Below are 27975 nucleotides of genomic sequence, written 5' to 3'. Positions count from 1 at the left end.
TCAGCTTGAAACTGTTTGTCAGTCCCATCCATCCATCCATCCATCTTCATCCGCTTTATCCGAGGCCGGGTCGCGGGGGCAGCAGCCTAAGCAAAGAGGCCCAGACCTCCCTCTGCCCAGCCACCTCCTCCAGCTTATCCGGGGGAACACCAAGGCGTTCCCAGGCCAGCCGAGAGATATAATCTCTCCAGCGTGTCCTGGGTCTGCCCCGGGGCCTCCTCCCGGTGGGACATGCCTGGAACAGCCCACCCAGGAGGCGCCCAGGGGGCATCCTTGTCAGATGCCCGAACCACCTCAGCTGGCTCCTTTCGATGTGGAGCAGCAGCGGCTCTACTCTGAGCCCCTCCCGGATGGCCGAACTTCTCACCCTATCTCTAAGGGAGAGGCCAGCCACCCTTCGGAGGAAGCTCATTTCTGCCGCTTGTATCCGCGATCTCGTTCTTTCGGTCACTACCCACAGCTCGTGGCCATAGGTGAGGGTAGGGACGTAGATCGACCGGTAAATTGAGAGCTTCGCTTTTACACTCAGCTCCCTCTTCACCACGACGGACCAGTGCAGCGTCAGCATTACTGCAGCTGCAGCCCCAATCCATCTGTCGATCTCCGGTTCCCTTCTCCCATCACTCGCGAACAAGACCCCGAGATAAAAATAAAAAAGTTTTCCATGCTAAAACACAGCTCCACCTCCTGCAGTTCTCCCTCTGAACCACTAGATGTCTCTGTTATCTAAATGAAGACGTGCAGCACAGCAACCACAGCAGCGCTCAGATCACACGTGTCCTGTTATTATGTATAAGAGCATGAAACAGGTGAGACAGGTGGGATCAATATTAATGTTGTGGAAATATATGAAAAAGCAACAGAAGAGTGAAAACATTTCGTGTTTCTAGAAAGATCTTTCAGCTCACAGCTGCTCACAGACTGTATTTACAAGTGACAAACTGCAACTCTACAGTACATCTACAGTATATATCAAATATATTCTGTATTCAAATCTTGAGTGTTGTTTGAAAGTCTTTCCAGGTGAGTTTGATCCAGGAGGGTCTGAAGCCAGAGTCAGACAGAGACTGTGCAGAGACTGTAGAAGGACAGAGCAGCAGCAGAGCAGTCCAGATACACTGATGATCCTCTGTCAGATCCAGAGGGACACACAGGGATGATGCTGGACTCTACATTGTGTCTGACAGTGGAGCTGTTCTCAGAGCAGTTCACTCTGCAGCACTGACAGTCATCTGCACTTCTTCTCATTCCTCTGTCAGTCACTGCTGGATGAAGCTCTCCTCTCCACCTCCCAGTAACATGGCCCAGTCAGAGCGTCTCTACACACAAGCTGCTGCTGCTTCAACCTCTCTGGATCATCAGGACACAGCTCCTCCTCTCTCAGCACACACACCGCCCTGTTTACCATCACCAGCTCCACCTGCAGAGAGAAGAAGGAAGAGCAGAGGAGATAAACGAGTGTTTCCAGAGACTCTTCATCAGCTGTCAGTCAGTGATGCAGCACATCCAGTACAAAGAGCAGCAGGGACTTCAGTGCTGGGACTGTACTAGGACTCATTGTTGCTTCACTTTTTCTAATCTTTGGATTTTTATTGAAGTTGATGAAAATGTTTTTCCCTCCTAGTTTGAGTTTGGACTTTCATTCATTAGAAGAACCTTGGTGTGTCCACTCTGAGCTCTGTAGGAACCCCAACAACAAGCCCAACAATCCAGATGGATGGTTCCAGCTGTTAACTGGAGGAATTCCATCCAAACATCTGCTCTCACTAAATTCTTCCTCACCTACAGACTATGTTCTTCACTGCTTTAAACTTGGAAATGAATGCAGTCATTGGTCTGCATGCTGCTTTGTTCAGAGAGCTGATTGGCTGTTGACAGTTGAAAGAAACTCCGTCCCGGATCTGGTCCGTGGATCGGGTTTCCCCGAGGCGTGGGCGTCTATAAGCAAAGTTTTGTCTTTACCCTATAAAATTCAAAATTATTCTTAAGTAACACTCAGCAATATATTCTCAAGTAGCACTCAGATATGCCGTCAGCGGGTTAGTTACGACGTCGGGAGCAGTTAGGAGAACAAAATGATACAGAGACTGTTAAGATTGCTTTCCCAAAATCAACTCAAAGTTTTATTCCTTTGTGCAGCGGTATTTATAGGCAGAAAGTTTGTGTGTCAACAAGTTTCAAGTTAAAAAAATATAAGGAAGGTCCCCCAGCTCTGAAAGAGGCCTTCTACAATCGTATCTCAACATACCTTTGACAGGTCCGTTAAACACTAGACAGTTGGAATCCTTTGTTCTACAATTGCATTAAGATGCACTCTCAAGGCCTATAAATCTTATACAGAGGTCTCCTACATCCGTGAGTTCTGACACAACCCAGATGGTCTTCACATAAATATCTTCTGCAAGGGAGTGATAAGTAAAAGAGTGATTTGTTGGTGTTTTCCCTTCAACCTTAGTATCTACTTTCACACCATAAAATCTTGAGTTGACAAAGCAAGAGTAAATGAGGTTAACATAAAGAGCCATGTTGAGTCACAGAATCTTCTGTTCTAATATCATCAAAAAAAAGTACCCAGTACATGCTCCCATAATACTAAAATATCTAACAACAGTGTTTGATCAGAGCGTGTCAGCCGTTACTATGGTGACCATGATGGTCAGAAACAGGAAGTGTTTGTGTCCAATCCTGAAGCCTGTCACCATTCTCCTCTCACAGCTTCACTGAGAAGCTGCAGCTTTACAGGAAACACTGGATCTTTGTTTCATACTGACTGTGTTTAGTACAATACTGCTGACAGCACCACCCACTCACTCCATCACTCTACTGACCCCAGAGTCTCCAGTCTGTAGTCTGGACTCTGCTGAAGATCAGACAGCTGCTTCACATCTGGATACTTCAGGTAATTTGCCCACAGCTCCAGCTGTCTCAGATGGGAGGGGTTGGACTTCAGTGCTGCTGCCAGATAATCACAGCTGATCTCTGACAAACTACAGTCCCACAATCTGTATAAAGAATGAAAGATGTAAGTTTATTAGACAAAGTGTGAGCTTGAAATCATTCAGTGTTTGATCATATGTTCAGAGCTGAAGAAGGTTCAGAATGTAGAAGTTTAGAAAATGGAAACTCCAAACAGCTGAAGCCAACAGGAAGCAGCTTCAAACAGGAAACTGTGCAGAGTTTCAGACTATATGTCCTGATGCAGCCAGTTGGAATTTGGAGATTTGAATCTCTGTTCTGTGACTAAGTCCTTGAATCATTTCTTCCAGTTGGTCCAACAAGACAGACTAAGTATTGGACATGTGTTGTGGCTCCATTAGGGGAGCTTCTAAATGTGATGTGATGGCCCCTCTGGGTCTGTCAGGTCACAGGACTGAAGAGAGCTCAAACTGGGCACACAGTTGTTCCAGTCTGGACCAAAGACTCTATACTGGGACTGAGGGACTGCTTTGACTGCACCCACTGGGACTTTTTAAAGGCTCATGTTCTCACTTAGATCATCGATTTCTACTGAGATTTCTTTCTGGGAAAAATGGGGATTACTTTGGAAACAGGAAGTATTTTCCTCAATAAGCAGCCCTGGATTAGTAAATCACTCCAACATGTTCTCAGGCAGAAGAAGCTGTCTTGTTATGAGGGAGAGAAGAAAAAGATTGAGGCACAGAAACTTGTTGAAAGAGAGATAAAGCAGCTAAAATCAGGTGTAAAAGTAAAGCAGAGGATGAGCTGAATAAAGGACACTCAAGGCTGGCTTGGAAAGGAATGAAGTCCATGGTGGGGATGCAGGACAAGGAGCAAAGATGAATGTGATGCTGAATCAGCAGAAGACTTGGACTCATTTGATTCCAGCTTTGATATCATTGATTTCAATGAAGAGCTTTGTGATTGTAGCAAAGGGCTGGTAGCTTTGAGAGTCCCACTGATGAGGTGTTTGTGTGGAAATCTCTTAGTGGGACCAAAGAGAGAAAAAGCCCTGGTCCTGATGCTGTGGGAGGGAAATGATTGAAGTGTGCTGTGAGGAACTGACTGGGAGATTTTCACACATTTTCCAGTCCTCCTTGGAACAACAGGAAGTTCCCAGCATATGGAAACAAAGGTTAAGTGTCCTATGGCACTCAGTGATGATGGTGCTGTGGCCCCACCACCTCCACCTCTTTGTAAAGGAACTAACTGTAATCTGAAGCTTCAAATGGAACTAAGACTTCCTCCACTAGGTGGCAGTGTCTGATGAGAAAGTGTTAGTGGAGCTGGCCTGGAGTCAGAAACAGGAAGATGCAGGATTTGGGCTGAAATGGGGAAAAGTGGTTAGCACTAGTGCCTTAAAGCAAGAAGGTTGTAGGTTGAAGCTTGTTGGCCTTTCTGTGGAGGTTGGATGTTCTCCCACAGTCCAATGAAATGCTGCTTAGGTTCATTGGTGCTTCTAAATTGGCTGTAGGTGTGGATGTGAGAGAGTGCTTCTCTGTCTCTCTCTGTTGGCCCTGTGATGGACTGCTCACCTGTGCAGGTGGACCACGCCTCTTGCCCTATGACAGCTAGGGCACAGGCTGCAGCCCTGTGAGCCTAAGCTGAATAAACAGTTAGCAAAAATGATCCATAGATGGCCTGAAATCCCCCAGTTAGCAGTTTGGTAGATAGCTATGACATGCTAATCCCATCCAGCAGCTGTATTCTACCTGTAAACTGATCCCTGCTGAGCCAAAGCACTTTTTCATATACAAATTACAACCTTTAATAGAAACCTATTGGTCAGCATCTTATTAGCCTGCTGTTGGCTTCATTCCTCAGAAAACTGAGAGAAACTAACAGAGTTGATAAAGAATAAAGAGAAATGTGCTGATTTAAAGCCTTTGAAGTGCTTCAGATGATCTCTGTCCACTTCTGTCCACTCATTCATTCATGTAAGCTTTCTAATGCAGCTTTGATCTTCACAGTCTGCTTCATGAAACTCATTCTAACCCTGAATGTCAGAGTGTTCCTCCTTCTCTTTCCCATCATTCATGCTGGCAGTGGAGGAGATTTGGATGTTGGACTGTGTTTTGGATGATGTGTGTATGTTTGTGTTGGACTGCTGTCTGTAAAGCAAAAGCACATTTTGCTTTGGATTTCAGTGTCAGACAGACTTTAAGGTGGAATGAAGAGTTGGAGAGTTTCACAGTGAATTATCCAGTGGAGGATTTTTCTTCTTCTTTGAAGGTTTGAAATGTGAACATTGTTCTGCTGCAGTCAATGGATTAAACCAGAGAAGAAGAAAACAGACTTTACCATGAAGATCCTCAGTGTGGATCAGTATAATATCAGCCTGATGTCTGCAGTTTAGTGTCAGTACAACTTTCACATCATATTCATCTCAGCACAACTAAAACATGCTGACTGACCTCAGAGTTTCAAGTCCACATCCTGGACTCTCCAGGAAACCACACAGATGCTTCACTCCTGAATCCTGCAGCTTGTTGTTGGAGCTCAGGTCCAGCTCTCTCAGATGGGAGGGGTTGGACTTCAGTGCTGCTGCCAGATAATCACAGCTGATCTTTGACAAACCACAGTCACTCAATCTGTATAAAGAATGAAAGCTGTAAGTTTATTAGACAAAGTGTGAGCTCGAAATCATTCAGTGTTTCATCATCTGTTCAGAGCTGAAGAAGGTTCAGAATGTAGAAGTTTAGAAAATGGAAACTCCAAACAGCTGAAGCCAACAGGAAGCAGCTTCAAACAAACACAACAAGAGAAAAAACTCTGAATGTTTCACATTAAAGTCGTACATTTATCATAAAAACAGGACAAAGACTTGAAAAAGTTATGTTTTTCCTTCCAGGAACCACAAGGCTTCACTTTTAAAGGTGAAGTGTGAAAGAAATGGACATATTTGAAGTCCAACACCTTTTTCCAGTCACATTATTAAAGCAGACAAACTACAAGCTCATTTTCATTCCAACAAGTCATCTTCTGACCTGGACTAACAACACTGGTCTCTATGTGCAGCTGGCTGTGAGACCAGTGCTCAGGGAGCGTCTACAAAGTGCAACACTGAAAGAACATCACACACTCATTTGCTTCCATCATCCAACCTGAAGAGGAAACAGAGACGGCTCCCCTTCAAAGTAAAAGCTGCTCCTTTTGGACACAGTATCAAAGAAAGTCTACAGTATAACATAGAAAAGACAGAACAAAGTTTTGGTTGTTTTAAATTGTGCAGAAATGAAACTACACTAAGCTCAATTATGTGACAGACATTTCATCCCATGTCAGTTTGGCCTCATCCTGGGCCAGATTATCCAGCACACACTCTGACCACAGGCCCAGGGGCCACGCACAGCTGGGCTCCATCCAAGAGACAGGAAACAAACCAACACAATAATAAAAAGCACCATGTGATCTTCTTACATCTTCAAGACAAACATAGTAAGAACATGAGCATATTTGTTTCCTGATAAAATGATGTGACAGGTAGAACAGAGTAAAGTGGTGGTGTTACAGCCTTTCTCCCATCTGCTGCCGAGGCTGTTAGTCTCTCCCAAACTCAGCTACAGGACTTCCAAATGAATGAAAGCAGCAGATGTGGCTTTACAAATGAAAGAGGAAGAGGAGAAGAAGAGGAGAGGGAGGCCACCCTGACCATCACTCCAGCTGAAACATCACACTTCCATTAAAGTTGGTGAGGAAATGTTGAGCAGGATGAGCTGCTGGCTAATCTGGAGGCTGTAGCAGCAGCTCACAGTCACAGTGGATTTCCACTCATGAAAAAGCTCTGGCTGCTTCATTTCTCATCTCATATCAGAGACTTTAATGCTTCACTGAAGCTGTACTGTGATGCTTCCATATCCCAGTGAGGCCTCCATAATGATTTCAGCTGTTCTGTACACACACTGTGTGCCCTTTATGGCTCAAAGTCTCTGCAGCCTGTTTTTATCTGCTATCATCAGATCTTCATCATCCTCATTCACATCCCTCACACACTCTACAGCCTCATCAGCACTGACTTCATCTTCACTAACTGATGGAGCACAACATGAACCTGTGGAGGCTGAAACACTGTCCTGTCAAACATCTCCCCGTCACCACTCCACTTCTGTCAACCTTTAAATGAACCCTGCTCAAGTCTGTCACTTCTGTTTGGAACCAAAAGGAAAAACTGCTGTTCAGTCGTTTGGAAAGACAACATTTCTGAAAGCACTCAAACTTCTTCATATTTGTCCTCAGAAACATCCTGAACATTTAGGAACTAAAGAAAGTTTCAAACATCAATCAAAGACCTGAAATATAGAAAAACAACAAGAGCCGCAGTCAGTGAACTCACCTCAGAGTCTCCAGTCGACAGTTTGGACTCTCCAGTCCAGCACACAGAAGCTTCATCCCTGAATCCTGCAGGTTGTAGTTTCTACTCATGTCCAGCTCTGTCAGATGGGAGGGGTTGGACTTCAGAGCTGAGGCCACAACTTCACAGTGAGAGTCTGAGAGTCCACACTGAGTCAGTCTGTGATGATAGAAAATATAAAATGTGTTATTATAAAAGCAGAAAATCTGCATTATAAACACAGACTGAATGTATATGAAGACAAAATAGAGTGAGGTCATAATCTGATGAATCTGCTCTTCACATCTGTGCTTCAGCTCCTCTTACTGTGTTTGACATGACACAACGATTGAGTCTCTCTCAGACCTGCAGACCTTTAATGAGAATCTTTGTTTGGCTTTAATCTGCAGATGAAGGAGGAAGATGGTGTCACATTTAGGCTTCCATAATGTCCACAGTCTGTCACTGAGATCTGATCCAGAGTCAGAGTGAAGACACACATTTGGACTGTTTCCTGTTTTGACTCCAGAACATTTTGAATGAGTTCAGCTCAGTGAAGAGTTCCAGCTGGAAAGATGATCTCTGTTTGCTACCTGCTGTCAGGTACGACTGTTCACGTCCACACGCAGGAAAAATCTGCTGACTGTTACCAAACGGAGCAGAAATCTCATCACTGGACAATGGACAATGGACAATGATGAATGAACTCAGAGCTGCTGATATCAGATCTGATTTCAGGGGAACTAAACACAGAAATGATTGGCTCATTTTAGCTTTCTGAGCCATTATCTGCTGGTGTGTCGCTAGTTGGCAGAAAATGATTTGTATTCCTGTTCAGGGCTTCAGTGTTTATGAGTCCAGATCCAGGTGACAGCAAGTCACAATGATGTTACCTGTCTGTGTCCAGCAGCAGCCTGTATTCACTTTGGATATTGTTATAACCTGACATGGATCAGTTTGTCTTTGATTGGTTTGTAAATGTCACTGTTTCCATTGGACCTGAGTGACGTACAAAGACAGAGAGGGAGAGAAAGGAGAGAGAGGATGGAGACAGCAAAGAGAGAGCAAACACAAACAGGTGAGAGTGGACAGGTGACCAAGGTCAGCAACCAATCAGAGAGCTTCTGTTTGACCCACAGTCACTGATGATGACTGCACATAACCAAGCAGTGTGTTACTCTGATATCAAATATGGATCCTGCTCTTATAATAATGATCATCAGATGATGTTATTGTGTTATTTTGTAGCTGAATACGATGTTTGTGTGATTATCAGTGAAAGAAGCAGTGAGGAGGATGGAGAGAGAGAGAGGACAGAGGGTGAAGTTAGAAACACTAAAAGGATTTTTCATGGATTTCATGGATGATTTGAGTGATTTCCAGCAGGACACTTAAACATGTCAGTGGACGTCCTAAAGAACATATTCACTGATATGAAACGTGTCATTGAACAGGATTAATATCAGTGGAAACATGGTGGAAACAGCTGTGACTGCATGGATGTGACACACTTCAAATCTGTTCTCCACTCTTGGATTTGGGATCCATGGAGCTGCTGCTGAGTCTGTACAATAAAGGAATGGTGTGGAAGGTTGCAGCGTACGGACACAAACACTTTGTGGTTACAATCTGATTTTATTTTCAAAATTAAACTACTAACCTACACTGATCAATGATGTTAGTGATCACATCTGGACTCACCGAGCCTTTCTGCAGTTCCTCACAGCTGGAATCAGTCTCAGTCGTCCCCGCACTGATGTGTTGTACTTCTGCAGGTCCAACTCATTCAGAATCTCCTCTGACATCTGCAGCATGAAGGCCAGAGCTGAGCACTGGATCTCAGAGAGTTTCTTCTCTGATCTGTTCTCTGACTTCAGGAACTCTTGGATCTCCTGAAATAATGAGAGGTGGTTCATCTCCATCAGACAGTGGAAGATGTTGATGCTTCTGTCAGGAGAGATTTCATCACTGTTGATCTTCTTCAGGTTGTTGATGACTCTCTGGATGGTTTCTGGACTGATCTCTGTCTGACCCAGCAGACCTACTAAGAGTCTCTGGTTGGACTCCAGACAGAGGCCATGAAGGAAGCGAACAAACAGGTCCAGGTGGCCATTTTTACTCTGGAGGGATTTAGACATGACTTTAGTTAAAAAGACATCCAGTGATGTGAAGCTATAAGACTTGAACATGTTCTTAAAGAAAGATCTGATTTTGTATTCTTCTCTGACATTCCCTAGAAAATCTTCTACCACCTCTGTCTTCCTGTTGGTGTGACAGTGGAACATGTAGACAGCAGCCAGAAACTCCTGAATGCTCAGATGAACAAAGCAGTAGACTGGTTTCTGGAAGATCACACACTCTTTTGAAGATCTCTGTACAAACTCCTGAGTACACCAAGGCCTCTGTCACATCCAGACCACACTTCTCCAGGTCTTCTTTGTAGAACATGATGTCTCCTTTCTCCAGATGTTCAAACGCCAGCCTCCCCAGCTTCAGAAGAACTTCCCTGTCAGCCTCCGTCAGCTCCTGTGGACTCGTCTCGTGTCCCTCATGGTACTTGTTCTTCTTCCTCTTTGTCTGAACCAGTAGGAAGTGTGAGTACATGTCAGTCAGGGTCTTGGGCAGCTCTCCTCTCTGCTCTGTAGTCAACATGTGCTCCAGAACTGTAGCAGTGATCCAGCAGAAGACTGGGATACTACACATGATGTGGAGGCTCCTGGATGTCTTCATGTGGGAGATGATTCTGCTGGACAGCTCTTCATCACTGAATCTCCTCCTGAAGTACTCCTCCTTCTGGGCGTCAGTGAAGCCTCGTACTTCTGTTAGCCTGTCAACACATGTAGGAGGGATCTGATTGGCTGCTGCGGGTCGGGAAGTTATCCAGACGAGAGCCGAGGGAAGCAGATTCCACTGGATGAGGTTTGTCAGCAGCTGGCTGACTGATGACTTCTGTGTGACATCAGACAGCAGCTTCCCGTTGGTGAAATCCAACGAAAGTCTGCTTTCATCCAGGCCGTCAAAGATGAACAAAAGCTGAGAGACAGCCAGCTTCTCTGCTGTGACCTTCTGTAATGTTGGATGGAAAACATGGAGCAGCTCCAGAAGACTATACTGCTCATGTCTGATCAGGTTCAGCTCCCTGAATGAAAGCAGAACCACCACACTGACATGTTGGTTCTCCAAGCCCTCTGCCCAGTCCAGAGTGAACTTCTGCACTGAGAAGGTTTTTCCAACACCAGCCACGCCGTTGGTCAGAACCACTCTGATGGGTCTCTGTTGGTCAGGTGAGGCTTTAAAGATGTCCTGGCACCTGATTGGAGCGTCATGGAGGGCATCCATCTTGGAAGCTGTCTCCAGCTGCCTCACCTCATGTTGGGTATGAACCTCTTCACTCTGTCCCTCTGTGATGTAGAGCTCAGTGTAGATCCTGTTGAGGAGGGTTCTACTTCCTGTTTCATCACTTCCTTCAGTCACATGTTCACATCTCCTCCTCAGACTGATCTTATGTTCATCTAAAACCTCCTGCAGACCAACATCTGCTGAAAGAAAGAAAAACAATGAGACTAAAGAGAAAGAAAACTCTTCAATGTCTGAACAACACAAGAAGTCCAGTTTTCAGAAATGAGTCCATCAGCAGACAGATGTTCAGTCTTACTTTGTACACAGCTGCTCTGACTGGCTGTCTGCAGTCCAGCTCTGCTTCTGGATCTTTCTCCACACTGTGCAGAAGCTCTGATGGTGACACAGAAAAGTCAAAGTGGAGATACTTCTGTCCACCTTTGATTAGACTCATTATAAAAAGGAAAACAAAGTTTGAACACAGTCATGTTTCCAGTTCACTGACTTACATTTATTCCATGGACACTCACGCTAACCTGAACCACAGCTACAACCCAACATTGTTGAGGCCTCATCTCCTCCTTTCCTGACTGTAGAGGTTAAATATGCAACAACCAACAAATAAAAGAATTTGGTTCATTTCAAAGAAATTCACACGGTGACCAAGTAAAGTAACCGTAGTAAAGGAGACAACATCCCGTTGATGGTGGGATTATTTGAAAGATTTGCTTTAGTCACGTCACCAAATGCAGTTGAACCACCCGTGGATCCATGTTTGACCATTCTACCACTCTGAGCTCTGCTTTTTAATCATTTTATTATCATCATCATTCATTTATTCATTCTTTGGAGGGGGGCTATTTCCTAATGCCGCCCTAATAAGCTGATGTTCAAGGGGAAATATAACAGAAACTCTTTCAGTGTTATTCAATCTCCCAATTGGCATCCGGGCGTCTGATTCTATTCATTCTTTTAAATCACGGCTCAAAACATATCTTTTTAAACTTGCCAGTTAACTCTACCAGTTAAATGCTGGCTTGCTTGCAGTGACCTATTGTATTAAATTCTCTGCTATCTTTCCATTATTGGTGTCTTTTATCATGGTGGTACAGTCTTACCCTGCTATAACCTATGTGCTGCAGTTTACTCTTATTGGTGGCTTTTACCTGTGAACATAATCTGTTACTTTTATGAATTTGATGTTAATGTGTGAACTGTTTTATTGTGTGGATGCCTTAATAGGCATCCACACTATTGAGATCCTGTTTCTCTTTATACTTTATTATACTTTATTCTGGTTGCTTCCGTACGTTTTTTGCCGCTTAACTACTCCCTCAGTTTTCAGCCGATTTTCTCTGTTCAAACTCTAAACTGTTCTGCTCTTTCTGCTAATGTGGGCTATGACTTTTGGTGTTTATTACTATTATACTTTTTAAAAATTACACTTTTTTCCTTTAATTTGTCCCATTGAAATGAATGGGAAACTTCCACAATTCTGCTAAAACTTTCTTGTCTTTGAAACTTAACTACTGCCTCATACTTTCACCTAGAAACTCCATTCAAACTTTGAAATGTTCTCAAATGATTTGGCTATTCCTGTATGATTCAGCTTTTTCAGATCTTCTACCGTTTTAATCTTATCTCTCTTTAAGTCTTCAGTTGCAAAATTGTGATTTTTCAGAAAATACATGCGTTGCTATGGTTGCTATGCAATTAACTCAGAGGGGACAGTGAAACTGTTTGAATTTTCTCTTCATGTCCAAACAACTTCTTGCTACTTGCTCAATTTCCACTCAAGCCGCACAAATTATACATCAAAACATAGGTATTTTTGCTGGCTTTCAGAAAATGTCACTATCATTGTTGTGGGACTCATAGATATTTTGCAAATCTCCTCAGAGTAACACAAAGTCAGAAAACTCTCCATATGAACTCAATGGAGAGTTTGTTCAGAATCACCGCTGGATCTCTCTAATGAGAGGCATTTTCGAATCGTCATATCTCCTTAACGAAGCGATGTTAAGACATAAGGCTTGTCCCGATATATCTTCAGACACTCCTGATGCTCACAATTCAAGAATTATTTTCTCACCTATTACCGTTCTGAGATGAGTTAGACTTGCTTGAGGGTAGGAAATTTGTCCCTCGCTCAGATTTCATCAGATTTCAAATTCTGGAAATGAGGCACTTTTTTCTCTCATCATATCTTTTTGATGGGTTTCCACAGAGCCCTGAAAATTTCCATGACTGTTCACCAAAGCCTGCTGTTTCCTACGGTGAAAGAATGATTTTGATGCTCCATATAGATTTAGAGTTACCAAAGGTTGTTTGAGAGCAAGTCAAGGCAGTTTTTGCTTCGCCTCTACTCAGTTACAATGTATTACAAGTCATATATCTTTAATAATTTATATTTTATCTCTGAATTATGAAGACCTGAAGATTCCCCCATCTCTTCTGAACAAAACGATGTCTGAATGACCGTTCTAGCCTCTACGGTTAGGAAATTATGGCCATTTGTTCAAGGGGAATCCTGAATGTCAGAAATACACTGAAGAAAACTCACACCTCTCTCTTTGTCTGTGTGTGTAAGGGCTGACTACAGCAGGTGCAGCTAATACTTGGGTTGCAGTCACGTGGTTCTGATGACGTGCGGAGGCAGCGCGATTTTTGAGTGGAGGGCGGAAGTAAACATGGAGGACACTGTGGAGAGTCAGGAGAGCAGCTATTGTGCAACTTTAGACCCCGTTTCTCGGGAGAGATATAAACAGATAGTTAAAAAATATATCGGACGTGATCCGTATTCTTTGAAAATGTCCGAATACACCACAGAAGTAAAGGATTTGCCTACTATCGACGCTGTGGATATCACCAACTACTTGGTCCTCCAGACTTCTTACTACACTAGGGAGCAAATGAAAGCTTTCAAGAGTCTGGAGGCGTACAATTTTTTTGTCAGCGGGTGGGTCCACAACCTTGGAACAAAACGTCTCCGTGATGGATACAGTTTGGTGTTTGCAAGGGTGAGTGTTTGTTCTTATATTGCTTTATCTTAAACACGCTAACAGTTAGCGTTAGCGGCTTTAACGTCAACAAACATGCCAAATCCTTAGGACTTCGTTAGAGTGACAGTTGTTTGTTTCAAGGTAAACCATTCTCAGAGGTCTAACGAGACACCTCTGAAGACTTGGGTAATTGCAAAGGAGGATGGAGAAGTGATTGCAGCCCATTGCAATTGTATGGCAGGGTTAGTAGCCTAATTAAGTAGGATGTTATTGCAATGAGAACACACACATACACACACACACACACACATATACGCATAGGGCACTGCTAGCATTTTGCAGGTGTACTTCAGTAGTAGTGGGGAGAGGGTGTTTTCTTTTAGCTAAGAATTCATCAGCTAAGAATTTGTGTGATTGCCTTAGATCCCTCATGACACTCAGATGCATTTTTCAGATAGAGGGTAGAACTATTCAGTCATGTCATCACCTAGATAATGATTTCTCTATAGGCTGTTGAGAAAGAGTTAATGAATAAACATGTTACTTCAAATAAAGTGCCATTGCACATTAGTATTAGTAAGCTATGCATCATCAAAATGTACTGTAAATATTGCATTTCATGTTAAAAAGATTATGTGCTCTATTGTCCCAAGTCCAGGCTGTAGAGAGGGCGACTCGAAGTCAGAGTGCAAGCAGTATTTGGTTTAGGCAAAGAGCTGGACGCGTAACTCCCTCTAAGCTGAAACAAGTTCTTAAGACCAACCCCCAGCAACCATCAAAGAGCTTGATCAAGGCCATATGCTATCCAGAGGCATATAGGTTCACCACAGCTGCTACAAGGTATTTAGGGTTTGATGTAGGGTAAGGCAGAGTTAAGATTTGGGGTATGAAACTGTCCATAACTGTAACTAAAAAAGTGTTATGAAGATGGAGGTTAGTTATAGGCTTATACGGCTAGGGTTATACAGGGTAAGAACTAAGTATAGTTTAGGGTAATGGCATATTGTATAATACATCACTTTACTGTTTTACACATCCAATACTAAGTAATAATTTCCTTTTCATGTTTGGCATGTGTACTGTTTATAGTTACGGATGCAAACATGAAGCACAAGCCAGAGGAGCATATGAGAAGCTTATGAGCCAGGAGCATGCAGGCTTCTCATGTATGGACAGCGGTCTCTGGCTGAACCCCAAGTGGCCATACATGGGGTCCACCCCTGATGGGATAGTCACTTGTGACTGTCATGGAACTGGCATCTGCGAGATTAAGGTATTGACTCTGTTGTAGTCAAGGCCATAGGTGTGACATCTTTCCATAAGAATCAGTGAACTGAGTAAAAATGCAGGAAATACCTTTTCTAATTTCTAATCTATTGTTCAATTAAGATAAGATGAGGCTTTATTGTCTGTCTCAAATAGACATTTGTTTTGGGCAATGAGAGATTATGATAACACAGACCACACCCATCATCTTTGCTTCTTCACTGTTTCATCAGATAAATCTTGATTGTTGTTCTCATCACTGTGATTTTAGTGCCCACACTCTCAGAGAGATGCGGTCAACCTGCGCATGCGTGCTGGGGAGAAGGGCTTCTGCCTCATCAGTGACGGGGATAATGTCACACTGGACCCAACTCATGACTACTATTACCAAATTCAGGCACAGCTTCACATTGCAAATGCAGAGTACTGTGACTTTGTTGTGTGGAACCGCAATGACATATTTGTTGAAAGGATTTTGCCTGACCTTGAGTTTTGGGATGATGCGATTCCTAAAGTTGAGTGTTTTTTTAGAAACAGTATACTCCCAGAAATACTGGGACAGCAAGTTACAAACATACATGTGTAATGTGATAAAAGGACGACAACATAATGACATTTTGAATATTGTTATGACCTGATGGTAGTCATTATGAGTTCTGGCTATTGTATTTGCTCTGACGTAGCATTAGAGCACAGATTGTCATTTAATTTTATTGTACATTTAATTGTGTCATTTAAGTGTTGTGTAACACTACACAATGATTAAATGCTATTGAGGCAGCATAATAATACATTGGTGGTTTATTTACAAGATTAGACTTTTAAACAAATAAACAAAATAGATTGCAATCCATCTCACAGTATAATACTGTACAAACTGCCAGCACAATATGACAGTTGGAGAAAAATATTTCATTTGAAAACATTTACAGACTAATCAGGAGTCAGGACTTAGGTACTACTATTACTCTACCCTGTTCTACTTATCACCAGAGCCAAGCAGCAGATACTGGACACTACTCTTCCTCTCCACCCCCTTCTGTGAGCCGTGACAGTGACAAGACATTTAATTTTTTTTAACTGATTGATTACCACCCACCCCCCTTACTCCAGTGGGACAACAGACTCGGAGAGATTTGATAAGGCACAACAAATTACCCCAATCTTGTCGATCAATGCATGTGTCTCACCTGGCTTTGTGGACATGTTCTCTATTGGCATAGCCCTGCTCTGCAGAATTTGATATTTCCTCCTGACTAAACCTATGACTCGCTCAACATGGATACGCAAATTGGCTATTTTCCTTGTCTCTGCCACTTCATAGGCTGACAGCTGTTTTCTCCCTTTAGTGAATGCCGGTGTCTGTAGTGAAGCACAGTAAAACCCCACATTATCGCCAATATTGAACCCACGATCTGCAAGGACAATATCTCCAGGTAACAAGTTCTTTAGGAGGCCACTCTCTATTGTGATCTGCTTATCGCTAATTCTCCCTCCCCAGGCAGAAGATATGTAAGTGACGTAGCCTTGGGGGGCAACACCAATCAAAAATTTTACAGTGTGATGGTGCTTGTAGTTGGACCAAGTTTGAGCTTGTGCAAGAAGATTAGATGGTCTCTCAATAAAGACTTCAAAGCAATCAACAATCACAGCCACTTTACATCCAAATGCCTGTCTGAAACTCAGTGGCATCGTAGCTTGAAGAACATGTCGCTCTGGCCACTCAATTAGGAACTCTAACCTTTTATGAAGTATGTCAATTACTTTATGCCAAACTCTAGAAGCAGTGGACAGAGAAATATTGAACCTGAAAGCTAAATCTTTCAGGGGCAGATTTAGTCTCAGCCTCAGCAAAACTAGTATGAATTGTTCAAATTTGGACAACAAAGACATAGGTCCCGAGGTGATATAGGGCTCGCACAGTTCAAAAATCTGAATTAAAACTAAGAAGTTGGGGAGCCCTGTGTAGAACTTTGTCTTGTCTTCATTTTTTTCAAAAGCCTCCTGGCTGAACTGTGTGTCCAGAGCCTTGCTCCGAAGATCAACCAGCTCTGCTGTGTTCTGTCTCAAAACATCCTCCATCTTCTCGATGTCATCCATCGTCAGCTCTGTCTGGCATCCAGCATCCGCACAGCCTGCAATATAACAGTGGGGGAGCATAATCAGCATAATAGAGGCAACCTCAATTTTTACTCATTTTCACTGTAGGAGTTTTTTAGTGGGCTATTAGAATCTGGTGTAATGTGTTTAATTCACTATGTTAATTTAATGTAATTATTTTTTTTAATCAACAAAAAAACATGTTGCGTCTAAACAAAAAATATATTTATATGTTTCTCACCACAGAAACCTTACATTACGGATATCTTTACTTATCTGTGAAAGGAGACTGTCTGGAATCTGGCAATATAAGAACCACAGCAGTGTACAAAAACCTGTGGTGTGTGCCTGACGGTAATAAGTGCCACTTTTTCTTTTTTTCTGAATAAAATGGTATGGATTTACTCTGTGATTAAAAAATCACAAACATGTAATATGTAACTTGGACCATAATCATTACAGATAATGGCATCTTTTTCTCTTTGACATGATTCTTGTTTGTTTTACATCTCAGCACAATATCTTACCTGGATAAGTGAATGTCTCATTCACACTGAAGTCTTCTGGTTGTGGATTCTCAGCTGGAAGCTGCAGTTCGGGGTTCTCCACTGTCACTAGGCTCAAATCCGGGCTCTCAGCCGTCTGTTGCATATCCAAAATCGCCTCTGCACATCGATGCTGTTCTGCCTTAAGCTTCATTCTTTTATCTCGTTTGAGAACTGATTCCGATCTGGGTTTTCGTTCGTAGCCGAGATTGACCGTCGGAGCCCAGTCCTCCGACTCTTCGTCATCCAAAGCACTTGGGCAGCCTATAGTCCCAATCAAGTCAATATTAGACTACTAACTTAAAAGCACTAAGTAAACGAGAATTTAACGACAACATAATGCTAATAAGTTCGTTTGCAAACATAACATTACCTCTGACGAAGTGGTCGCTGCAGACACGGGCATTGGCAGACTCTGCTCCTCCCGACTGTAAACGTAAATTTAAAATCCATTTTTTCCTACGTTTTTCGGTTAGAATTTTCCATTTTTCTCCTCTTCGTTGGGCTATTTTTGGTACCCTAAAATACCGTTTATCAGTTTCTCGGGTCGACCTACTGGAGCATCCGTAAACACAACAGGACAAAGGCATTTTGCGTACTGTCTGTCTGTGATTTTGCGCTGATCTTTTTCACTTCCGCCCTCCAGTCAAATTTCGCGCTTTACGTCGACGTCACGTCTACGTCAAATGAAACCCAGCTATTTAACTGACCTACACCAAGCCCAGACTCTCCACAGCTCTTGTTCCCTTTACTGTCTGTGTATGTGTGTCTGTGTATCAATATTTCTCCTATGTTTAAGTATTACTCCTCAATCATAGTATTTCTGCTAAAGCAAAGTACTTCTACTACATCTTAGTACTTTTGCCAAATTATAGTATTTCTGCTAAATCATAGTATTTTTGCAAAAATCATGGTATTTGTGCAAAATCATTGTTTTGGGGCCAAATCATAATATTTCTGTTATTTTATAATATATGTGCTGAATATATTATATGTGCCAAATCATAGTATTTATCCCAAATTATAGTATTCATGCCAAATTACAGTATTTCTGCTAAAACGCAGAAATAGTACCTTTTAGCAGGAATTTTTACCAAAAGATAGTACTTCTGCTAAATCAGAGTATTTCTGCTAAACCAGAGTATTCCTGCCAAATCATAGTATTTGTACTGAAACATAGTACTTCTGCCCAATCATAGTATTTGTACTAAATGATAGTACTTTTGCCAAATCATAGTATTTGTGCCAAAGAATCGTATTTGTATGGAGCCATAGTATTTCTTCTAAATCATAGTATTTCAATCAAATCTCAGTAGTTGTTGTTAAAATGCAGTATTATTGCCAAATGATAGTATTTGTACCCAATCATAGTATTTCTGCTAAATCACAGCATTTGTGCCAAATCATGGTATTTGTGCAAAAACATAGTATGTCTGCAAAACCATAGTATATCTCTTATGTTATAGTATTACTACTAAGGCATAGTATTTCTGCCAAATCATAGTATTTGTTGCACATCATAGTATTGGAACCAAAACATAGTATTTGTCTCAAAGCATCGTATTTGTATGGAGTAATAGTATTTCTTCTAAATCATAGTATTTCAATCAAATCTCAGTAGTTGTGCAGTATTGTTGCCAAATCATAGTATTTGTACCCAATCATAGTATTTTTGCCATGTCATCGTATTTGTGCCGAATCATGGTATTTTTGCCAAATCGTGGTATTTGTGCCCAAGTAATAATTCTATAATATGTTATAGTATTACTACTAAGTCGTAGAATATCTGTTATGTTATAGTGTATCTGCGGAATATAGTATGTGTGCCAAATCGTAGTATTTATACCAAATCACAGTATTTGTGCTAAAACATAGTATTTCTGCCATATTGTGGTATTTGTGCAAGAACCTTGAACTGTTATGTTATAGTATTACTACTAAGTCATAGTATTTCTGTGTTGTTATAGTATTTGTGCTAAAACGTAGTATCTCTGCCGAGTCACAGAATTACTGCAATTTCATAGTTTTTTTAGGAAATCTGTTATGTTATAGTATTACTACTAAGTCATAGTATTTGTGCCAAATCATAGTATTTGTGTAAATTTGTATACTGTAATTTCACTGTATTATGTAGTGGCTAAGTAGGGGGCTGACTGTTTACTAAGTGCATCAGTGTAAATAGGTCATCTCTTGTGTTGGAGTGCCCTCTTGTGGCGCCTTTTGGGTAGTGCCTTAGTAAACGTGAACCCTGTAAGAAGTGATATCATATGAGAACCGGTTTGGCTCAGTGAGATGAGTATGAGATGAAATTCTGCTGATTTACCTCTTTTCTGCCAAATCTTCAACCATTTCACCTCTTATCAGCATAATTCTCAGCAGCTTCTGCTCTTTTCAGCAGAATTCTGCTCATTCACCTCATTTCAGCAGAAATTCTGCTGATTGAACTCTTTTCAGCAGAAATTATGCTAATTGAACTCTTTTCAGCAGAAATATTTTCTCACCTATTACCGTTCTGAGATGAGTTAGACTTGTTTGATGGTAGGAAATCTGTCCTCCTCTCAGTTTTCAAACTCTGAAACTGAAGCCGTTTCTTCTCTCGTCATATCTCCGCGATGGAGATACAAAGAGCTATGTAAATCGCAGTCAAAGTACACCAAAGTCCGCTGATTCACCCAGTGCAAGAATTATGCTTCTATCCCACCTAGTTTTTGAGTTACACGACGTTTTGTAACTCCAAAAAACGGCAGCTTTTCTAATATGGACCTCAGATTCTTGTTAACAGTCTATGGCAGAAATACATACAAGTACACAGCGTGATGAAGCAGACAGAAGCAGTACCTCTGATTGGATCAGCATTTTCACCTCTTATCAGCACAAATCTCAGCCTCTTCTGCTGTTTTCATTAGAATTTTAAGCTTTTCCACCTTTTTTCAGTTACGTGAGAACCAGTTTGGCTCAATGAGTAGCTGAAAAATATCAGCCTCTTCTGCTGTTTTAGCAGGATTTCAGAGTTCAGCTTTTTCACTTGTTTTAAGCACAAATTTCAGTTTCTTTACCTCATTTCACAACAAAGTTCTTCCTCTTCACCTCTTTTCTGCTAATTTGAGCTTCTGCTCCACAGTGCACATTTTCCCTCTCATCATATCTTTGCTTGTGACCAGAGCTCATTTGGCTCAGAGGGTAGGGCAGCTGCCGTGAGACCCGGTGGCAGAGGTTCGAATCCTACCTGTGACAGGTGCTACACATGTTCCCTGCTTGCATGCGCTCTGCTTTCTTGACACTCTCCAGTGTGTCATTACACATACAGCCATCTTCAGCAAGCACTTCTGCTTCTACACCTCTTTTTGCTTCTTTACCTCTTTTCAGCAGAAATTCTTCTGATTCACCTCTTTTCTCCCAAATGTTTAGCCTTTTCACCTCTTATCAGCACAATTCTCAGCCTCTTCTGCTCATTTCAGCACAATTGTCAGTCTCTCCACCTCTTCTTTGTGAGAAAGAGCTTGGTGCAGTGACATGAGAACCTACCTTGAGTACCAGAAGGGCCAGGTTCAAATCCTGCTCAGGGCAGCTTTTTTGGGGGGGGGGGGTTCAGCTTTTTTCAGCAGATATCTTCAGCCCTTAAGGCATCCACACAGCATTTTCGCAGGAAATGCAAATTTTTCTAGTTTTTTATTGTTTTATGTAAAGCACTTTGGTATGCCCAAGGCTTTTAAATGTGCTCTATAAATAAAGATTGTTGTTGTATTCATTAATAAATTAACAGATAAACTGTGAAGAAGAAAAAACTGAGATTTAAAGGAGAGAGTGAGAAACTTGATCATCCATCCTCATAGTACATGTTTATCAGTATCTGCTGTGACCATACTGCAGTAATAACTACAAGTCTACATTTCTGTGACTGTTGATCAATCACAGCAGGAATCTGAGCTCATCTCTGCACACAGAGCAGCTTCAGCTCTGGGATAAACTGCTCGCTTCACGTCCTTCTCAGCTCACAGACACTCATCCTGATATTTTCCTTTAACATTTGATGGTATAATTCATCTGAGTTTACACTTTATCTGCATAAATACAGAAAAACAGACCCAAACACCAGAAACCATCAGTTTCACCATGTAGAATATATTGTTGTTTCCTTGCTTTTAATTCAGAGAAAAACTCTGATTTGGATTTTCTCTGTTCTCTTTGCCACAGCCCATCCCAGCAGCAGCTGAAGCAGCTGACTGTCACAACACTGAATAACACTTTAGGAGGAATTTCAGAGGTCAGTAAAGCTCCAGTTTCAACATCAGTTAATTAATCATAGTTCATCATAAATGTGAACCTGGCTGGCACACATGTTAATGTTATCCATTTAAATATTAGCAGTTAGCTGAGGCCACAAGAAGAAGAGGCCCTAGAAGAACAATGGATGATAAGATTCGATTTCCAAGACTAGGCAGAGACGTGTTTTCCTTTACTGTCTCTTACAGAGGAGGGAGCAGATACCAGACGAGGTCACGGAGGTACGGGGAGGATTCGCAGCAGACAGCAAGACTGCCACGTCCATGCGAGAGAGCGATGGCTACGATAATCTCTGTTTTTGTCTCCCTATATAATGTTGTACAGCCCATGTGAGGGTTATCCTCTCTGTGAACCAGATGCTTGATTTCACACAGAGGTCCACCAACTGAATTTGATCAGTTATGGAACGATTTACCTCGACAGGCTCCTTCACTCGCTGCTTTTAAACCTCCTTTAAAACACACTTTTACTCCCTGACCTTTGACCCAGTGTGACATGTTGACTCACTACCTCAGACAGCTTAAAAATAGTCTTTTTGTTTTTAGGGGCTGCCTAAAAGAACCGTGAAATATCTGTCCTATATACAGTTATGTTCATATATTTTTGTGCTACATCAGGAAACTCAAAAACATAGTTTGTAATATTTTAATCCTTATTTTTAAAACTGTTTTTGTCATTTTTCTTCTCCCATTGCATCAAAAATCATTATTTACACTGAATAAATGAGTCAGCAGCTCTCTTACATTGTTGCTGCAGGTTCATTACTGAAGAATGGAGGTTCTTCTTTGGACCGGTCACTCCTCACAGACACACAGCTGGATGCTGCAGATCCTGCTCCATCCTCTTCCTCCATCTTCTTGATGTCAGGGTGGAGTTAGTCTGAGAGGCAAACACACACACTCAGAGGTGCCGTTGTACTTGAAGCATCACACTGACAGGTTTCTAAAGTTCTCATTGATCATTTCATGGAGTTTCTATGGTAAACACTGTCCTGTGACGTATGTGTTATGGTGAGGGTCATGAGGGCTAACCAGCCCCACTCCTTCCTCCTCATATTTCAGCCTGAAGCACAATAACAGCCTAAACCTAACCAGGAGGCTGTAACCTCAAAGGGACTTCATGGTTAGAAATAAAGGTTCAATGAAATGAAGCAGATCATAAGAACATGAGTTCCAACTTTAAAAGAAGCATCCACACGATGACGGCACAGCAGAGGAGCACTTTCTCTAACACACTGATTCAGTTCCACTGACACAAGGACACACACAGGAAGGCACACACACACAAGCCTTTATAAGAAACAACACAATCATCTGCGCTTGACTTGTCAATCCAAGTCCTTAGCCCATGAGCCCGCGGTATCACACCACAGATATTCCCTTACTTTGAAAAAATAAAGCCAGTTTTCAGAACAGACCTGATGTTTATGCTACAGCCTGTTTACCAATATAATCAATATATGCCCACTGAATACATTGCAAAGTATTCACTGGGCAAGTAATGAATTTGTGCACAAAGCAGATGAAACAGTGTGTGTGACTGTGTCTGACGTCACTGTGTGTGTGAGCCACAGAGAGGTGTGAAAGACAAACATCCAAACTCAGCCTGCAGTTCTGTTCTGTGATTCTACATTTGACTATCCATTGAGTTTGGTGTGTACTTCTGTTTTGTTCAGATGCAGGAGGTAGAGCTGGTCACCTACTGATCGGAAGGTTGATGGTTCGATCCCAGGCTCCTCCAACCTGTGTGTCAAGTATCTTAGGCAAGATACTAACCCCAACTTGTTATCAGCCTGTTATCAGACCCGGAGTTAGCAACATCCCCCAAGAACCTGAAGAGGAGAGTCCTGGCCCCCAGCCCTGCCAGTGTTGCAGAAATGTTGACAGATGATGATGCAGCAGCAGCCGTTCTTCTCTGGGTGAGTAGCTTAATGTTGTTCGTGTGTAATTTACATTGAGTAGGCTAACCACGTTATTACATTAATATAAGGTGAACAGCCATCAATAGCATGACAGTCTTATTCATTATGATCCACGCATTTTATTTGGTAAAGCTTTAGTTCAGAAGGCCCTTACTAATGCAACACTCCCCATTTACCCACGCTGGCACTTGGAGTACACTGGCTTGTGGCCCCTTGTGCCAGCATTAGTGCTTTCATCCTTTCTGCTGCTCACAATTCACCGATCACACTTTGACTATTACCATTAAAACAAGAGTCAGAAAATTTAGCAACAGAGCTACGATACTTTAAATGTTAAAGTTTCATGATTCACGTGTGGATGTTGCATAAGAAAAGCATGATGTATAAAGTATAAATGTTTCTGACCAGTTGTTCATGTTCCTTCATTTTTCCCTGAAATCTATCAAATACTGTCCAACAGACTGATGGCACAGCAGTGCAGAGGCTGCAGAGGCTGCAGAACCTGCGTCTGCATCGGAGAGCAACATGGGGTTAGTATCTTACCCAAGGACATCATGCAGACTGGCATTAAACCACCAACCTTCTGGTTAGCAGGTGACCTGCTCGACCACCTGAGTTACAGCCACCTCATCAAAGTGACCAATCACATTAGAATCCTGTCCTGCTTTGGGCTCCGCCTCCAAACCATCCAAAGCGGGTTTATTTGCACCATGTATGCAGGTAAACTCAAACATCCATTCAGCTGCTTCAGAAGGAAAATGTCAGCTTGTGGTTTCAGTCACAGGAAACTCACAGGTTAGAGTCCAGCCACCAAATATTCACCGGCTTCACTTCCTGATCCAGGATTCAAAGAGGACGTTGCACTTACTCAGCTTCTTCCCATGAACGTCTTCCCTCTGCAGCTCTGCTGTCTGGACCAGGTCTGTGTAGAAACAGAGACAATCTTCTGCTTCATCAGTCCTCTGTGTCTGCAGGCTGAAGTCACATTAAACACTTCACACCAGCAATGAGTCTGAAGCTCACAGCTCAAAGGTCAGCTGCTGCACCTTGTGTGATATTGTTTGATCAATAATTAACCTGCAGCAGGTTTCTGCTCCAACTCCGACACACTGAACAACCCTGAGAACAAATCAGAGGATGTGGGTGTGTCTGCAAGCTTCAATAGTATTACCGTATTTTCACGACCATAAGGCGCACTGTGCTAAAAGGCGCAGTCTCAGTTATGTGTGCCCTTACTGTATTTAACACACACATAAGGCGCACTGGACCATAGGGCGCATACAAGTACCGTATGCGTATTTAAAAATAAAGCGGGAGCAAACCTGAGTTCGGTACCTTACTCACATTTTTATTACCAGTAATCGTCATCATCAACAACACACAAGCATACAAGTGTGCGTATTTAAAAATAAAGCAGGAGCAAAACAAAGTTTGGTACTCACATTTTTATCATCAATCAAACCCATCGAAGTCCTCATCCTCTGTGTCTGAATTGAACAGCTGCGCTAAATCTCCATCAAACGTGCCAGGTTCACTTTCTTCACTGTCAGAGTCACTTTCCGTGCCGTGCGGCTCCTCGGAAATGATGCCGGCTTTTGCGAAAGCTCGAACAACAGTGCCAGCAGCCATGTTAGCCCAAGCATCTACAATCCATTGGCAAATTGTGGCGTAACTCGCCCGGCGCTGCCTTCCACTCTTGGTGAAACTGTGGTCTCCATCGGTCATCCATCGCTGGATGTGTTTGTCGCCGATGTGTTTGCTGCAGTAGGAGCGGAAGATGGCCAGCTTTTCCTTATAATCCGCTGGAAGTTGCTGCGCTACCGTACTCCTGGTCCGGATGGAAAAATGGCACCGTTTCATAAAAAGTGAAAGTGAAACTGCTTTTAGCCGAATGGTGACCGTCGAAACGCTTCTCCCGCTCGTTCTTTGCTCGATAATCGCCTTATGTCCGTGGAAACTCAGCTGCGTATTCTTGACCTGTCGGAGCTTGTTTTCCAGCTTCCTCTACTTGCGAACCATCGATTCATTAACCTTAAATTCTCTCGCCGCTGCTCGATTTCCATGTTCCTCCGCGTAGCTGATGGCCTTCAGTTTAAACTGTGCTTCGTAAGCGTGTCTCTTTGCCATTTTCAGGGTTGTTAAAACAACGATGTCCTGCATAATGCACATACCTGTTCTTTTATACAGGTATGTGCGATTGTCCCGGTATATACGATCAGCGCCCACACTTCACCCTTTAACGTTCTCATGGTGTTCTCTACTACGTCCTCCTTACAACACAAAGGGCGCACTGCGCTATAGGGCGCGCCGTACTTTTTGAAGAAAATCTAAGACTTTTAAGTGCGCCTTATGGTCGTGAAAATACGGTAAACACCTCACACCAGCAATGAGTCTGAAGCTCGCAGGTCAAAGGTCAGCTGCCACACTGTATATAATATTTCAATATGTATACAACCTGACTGCGGGCGTGTGCGCAGCCATAAACAGTTTAAACATTAAACACTGAACCATAAAAGAAGCTTAAGCTGCAGCTCACAGGTCAAAGCTCAGCTGCTGCAGCCAGTTATGACTTTACATAAATCATCATGTTTTCCCTCTCAGCACTTGGGCTGTTTTGACTCAGCTACACTACGGCAAATGGCCAATGGTTCCACAGCTGTTCTTGTTCACAGCATCATCCAGTTAGAGAGGAAACTGTATAATGCAATGATGATGTTCCAGCGTCATGTTGTTGCTCCTCCTCCACATGCTTACCTGCCACAGTTTAACTCCGCCTCTCAGACAGTCATGTCACCTGATCTGCATGTTTTGTTGTACGATGACATCATCTTGATGTTGACGAGGAGGGCGAGAAAAACTAGTTTTGTCCTGCAGATGGCGATCTTGGACCGTGTTCAGAGAGCCGACACTTTGATGGTGCTGGTCTACTCAACTTACTTTTAGCCTGGGTTGGACTCTATATGAGCTGCTTCCACTCTGGTTTTCATTGTTAAATACACTTGTTTGATTTCACGTGTAAAAGTTGGAAAATAAATATTAAATTATTTGTTGGTACATTTTTTGCTTCATTTGAGGAATGAACTGTTAAGGTGAAGAAATGAATCAGGTTAAAATAGTGGTGCTTTAAACCACTGCAGATGTATAATGTAATTTAACATGTTGATAATGGTTGTAGTGGGCTTGTAATGTAAATGTGGTCTGATTAAATGTGACATTAATGGTGACGCTGCATAAACCTGATAAAACAGTTCTATTAGTGGGTCTGTGTGATCAGCATGCAGTGGGTGAAGGTGAGGCCTTGACTAGTAGAACGTCATGTTGGTGTATGACAACACATGAGCCAACATCAGACTCCGAGCGCTACGATGCTCAAGATCAGAAGATCCAGTGTGACATCAAGCGTTACCTGGCAACAGACGCCCTCAGCCCATCTGACTTTATTGGAGGATATTTACACCAGCAACACTGTTTAGTTTGATATGACGGATTAACAACATGCTGTGATATCCAGTTCATCTGTAATAGATACTGGATCAGACAGCAGATATTTGATCAGGAAGTCAAGAAATTCATACTTCGCCAAAATAATCAGTATTAACAAAAATAATCCCAAGGTCCTCTTTTCCACCATAGATCATTTATTTAACCCTGATTTTAAAAGCTCCAAAAGAACCCCCACAGACTTGCTCTGTGAGCAGTTTGCAGACCACTTCAGGGGAAAGATCAGCGCCATCAGATCTGATATTTTATCTAATCGCGATATGATTTTAAACACATCTGAGGGCTCGATTGTACCTGAGGAGACACTGGACAGCTTTGTCCTGTTTTTTTTTTTTTTTTTTTTTTTATTTAATTTTTTTATTATTTTCACAAATAGTACATAATTACATAACATAATACAGTGTACAATTCAAAACCAAAAAATAAACAAACAGACAAACAAACATAAAACAAACAACAAACTGATAACTAAACACAAAAAAAATAAAAAATAAAAAACAGCTCAGTTCCATTACAGTTTAAACACTCAAGAGAATCCTTGTAACATAATATTAGAAACATCAGGTTCCACATAGTTCAAGTATGGTTCCCACACCTTAAAGAATTTATCTGTTTTTGAATCCAGTATACATGTAAGATATTCCAGTGGCACTAAATCCAACACTACTCTTTGCCAACCTTTAATAGTTGGTACTTTTCCATAAATCCATTGGAGTAGTATATTCTTCC

General features: G+C 42.1%; 1 protein-coding gene and 1 pseudogene across 1 annotated transcript; both read right to left on the bottom strand.

Annotated features, from left to right (window-relative positions):
- Positions 1 to 1394: 1394 nt before the first annotated feature.
- On the bottom strand, positions 1395 to 22714 carry LOC113015945 (NACHT, LRR and PYD domains-containing protein 3-like; annotated as a pseudogene).
- LOC113016033 (uncharacterized) lies at positions 15679 to 18232 on the bottom strand. Its single transcript, XM_026158487.1, has 3 exons — positions 17914 to 18232; positions 17523 to 17804; positions 15679 to 17030 (listed from the first exon to the last, which is right to left on the bottom strand). The coding sequence occupies exons 1-3, from the start codon at positions 18128 to 18130 to the stop codon at positions 16000 to 16002; spliced, it is 1530 nt and encodes a 509-aa protein (XP_026014272.1). The 5' UTR covers positions 18131 to 18232; the 3' UTR covers positions 15679 to 15999.
- Positions 22715 to 27975: the final 5261 nt, after the last annotated feature.

The sequence above is a fragment of the Astatotilapia calliptera genome, chromosome 3 (genome assembly GCF_900246225.1).
Source record: "Astatotilapia calliptera chromosome 3, fAstCal1.2, whole genome shotgun sequence".
NCBI lineage: Eukaryota > Metazoa > Chordata > Actinopteri > Cichliformes > Cichlidae > Astatotilapia > Astatotilapia calliptera.
The sequence above is the reverse complement of the archived record's forward strand: the minus strand, read 5'-3'. Positions and strand labels throughout refer to the sequence as shown.

Bases quoted from the DNA above. Each gene is read 5' to 3' on its own strand.
- LOC113016033 (XM_026158487.1), bottom strand. From the start codon at position 18,130: ATGCCTTTGTCCTGTTGTGTTTACGGATGCTCCAGTAGGTCGACCCGA. The intron at 17,805-17,913 runs GTAATGTTATGT...TTGGGACTATAG, and splicing joins CAGCGACCACTTCGTCAGAG to GCTGCCCAAGTGCTTTGGAT. The intron at 17,031-17,522 runs GTAAGATATTGT...GTTATATTGCAG, and splicing joins TGAGACATTCACTTATCCAG to GCTGTGCGGATGCTGGATGC.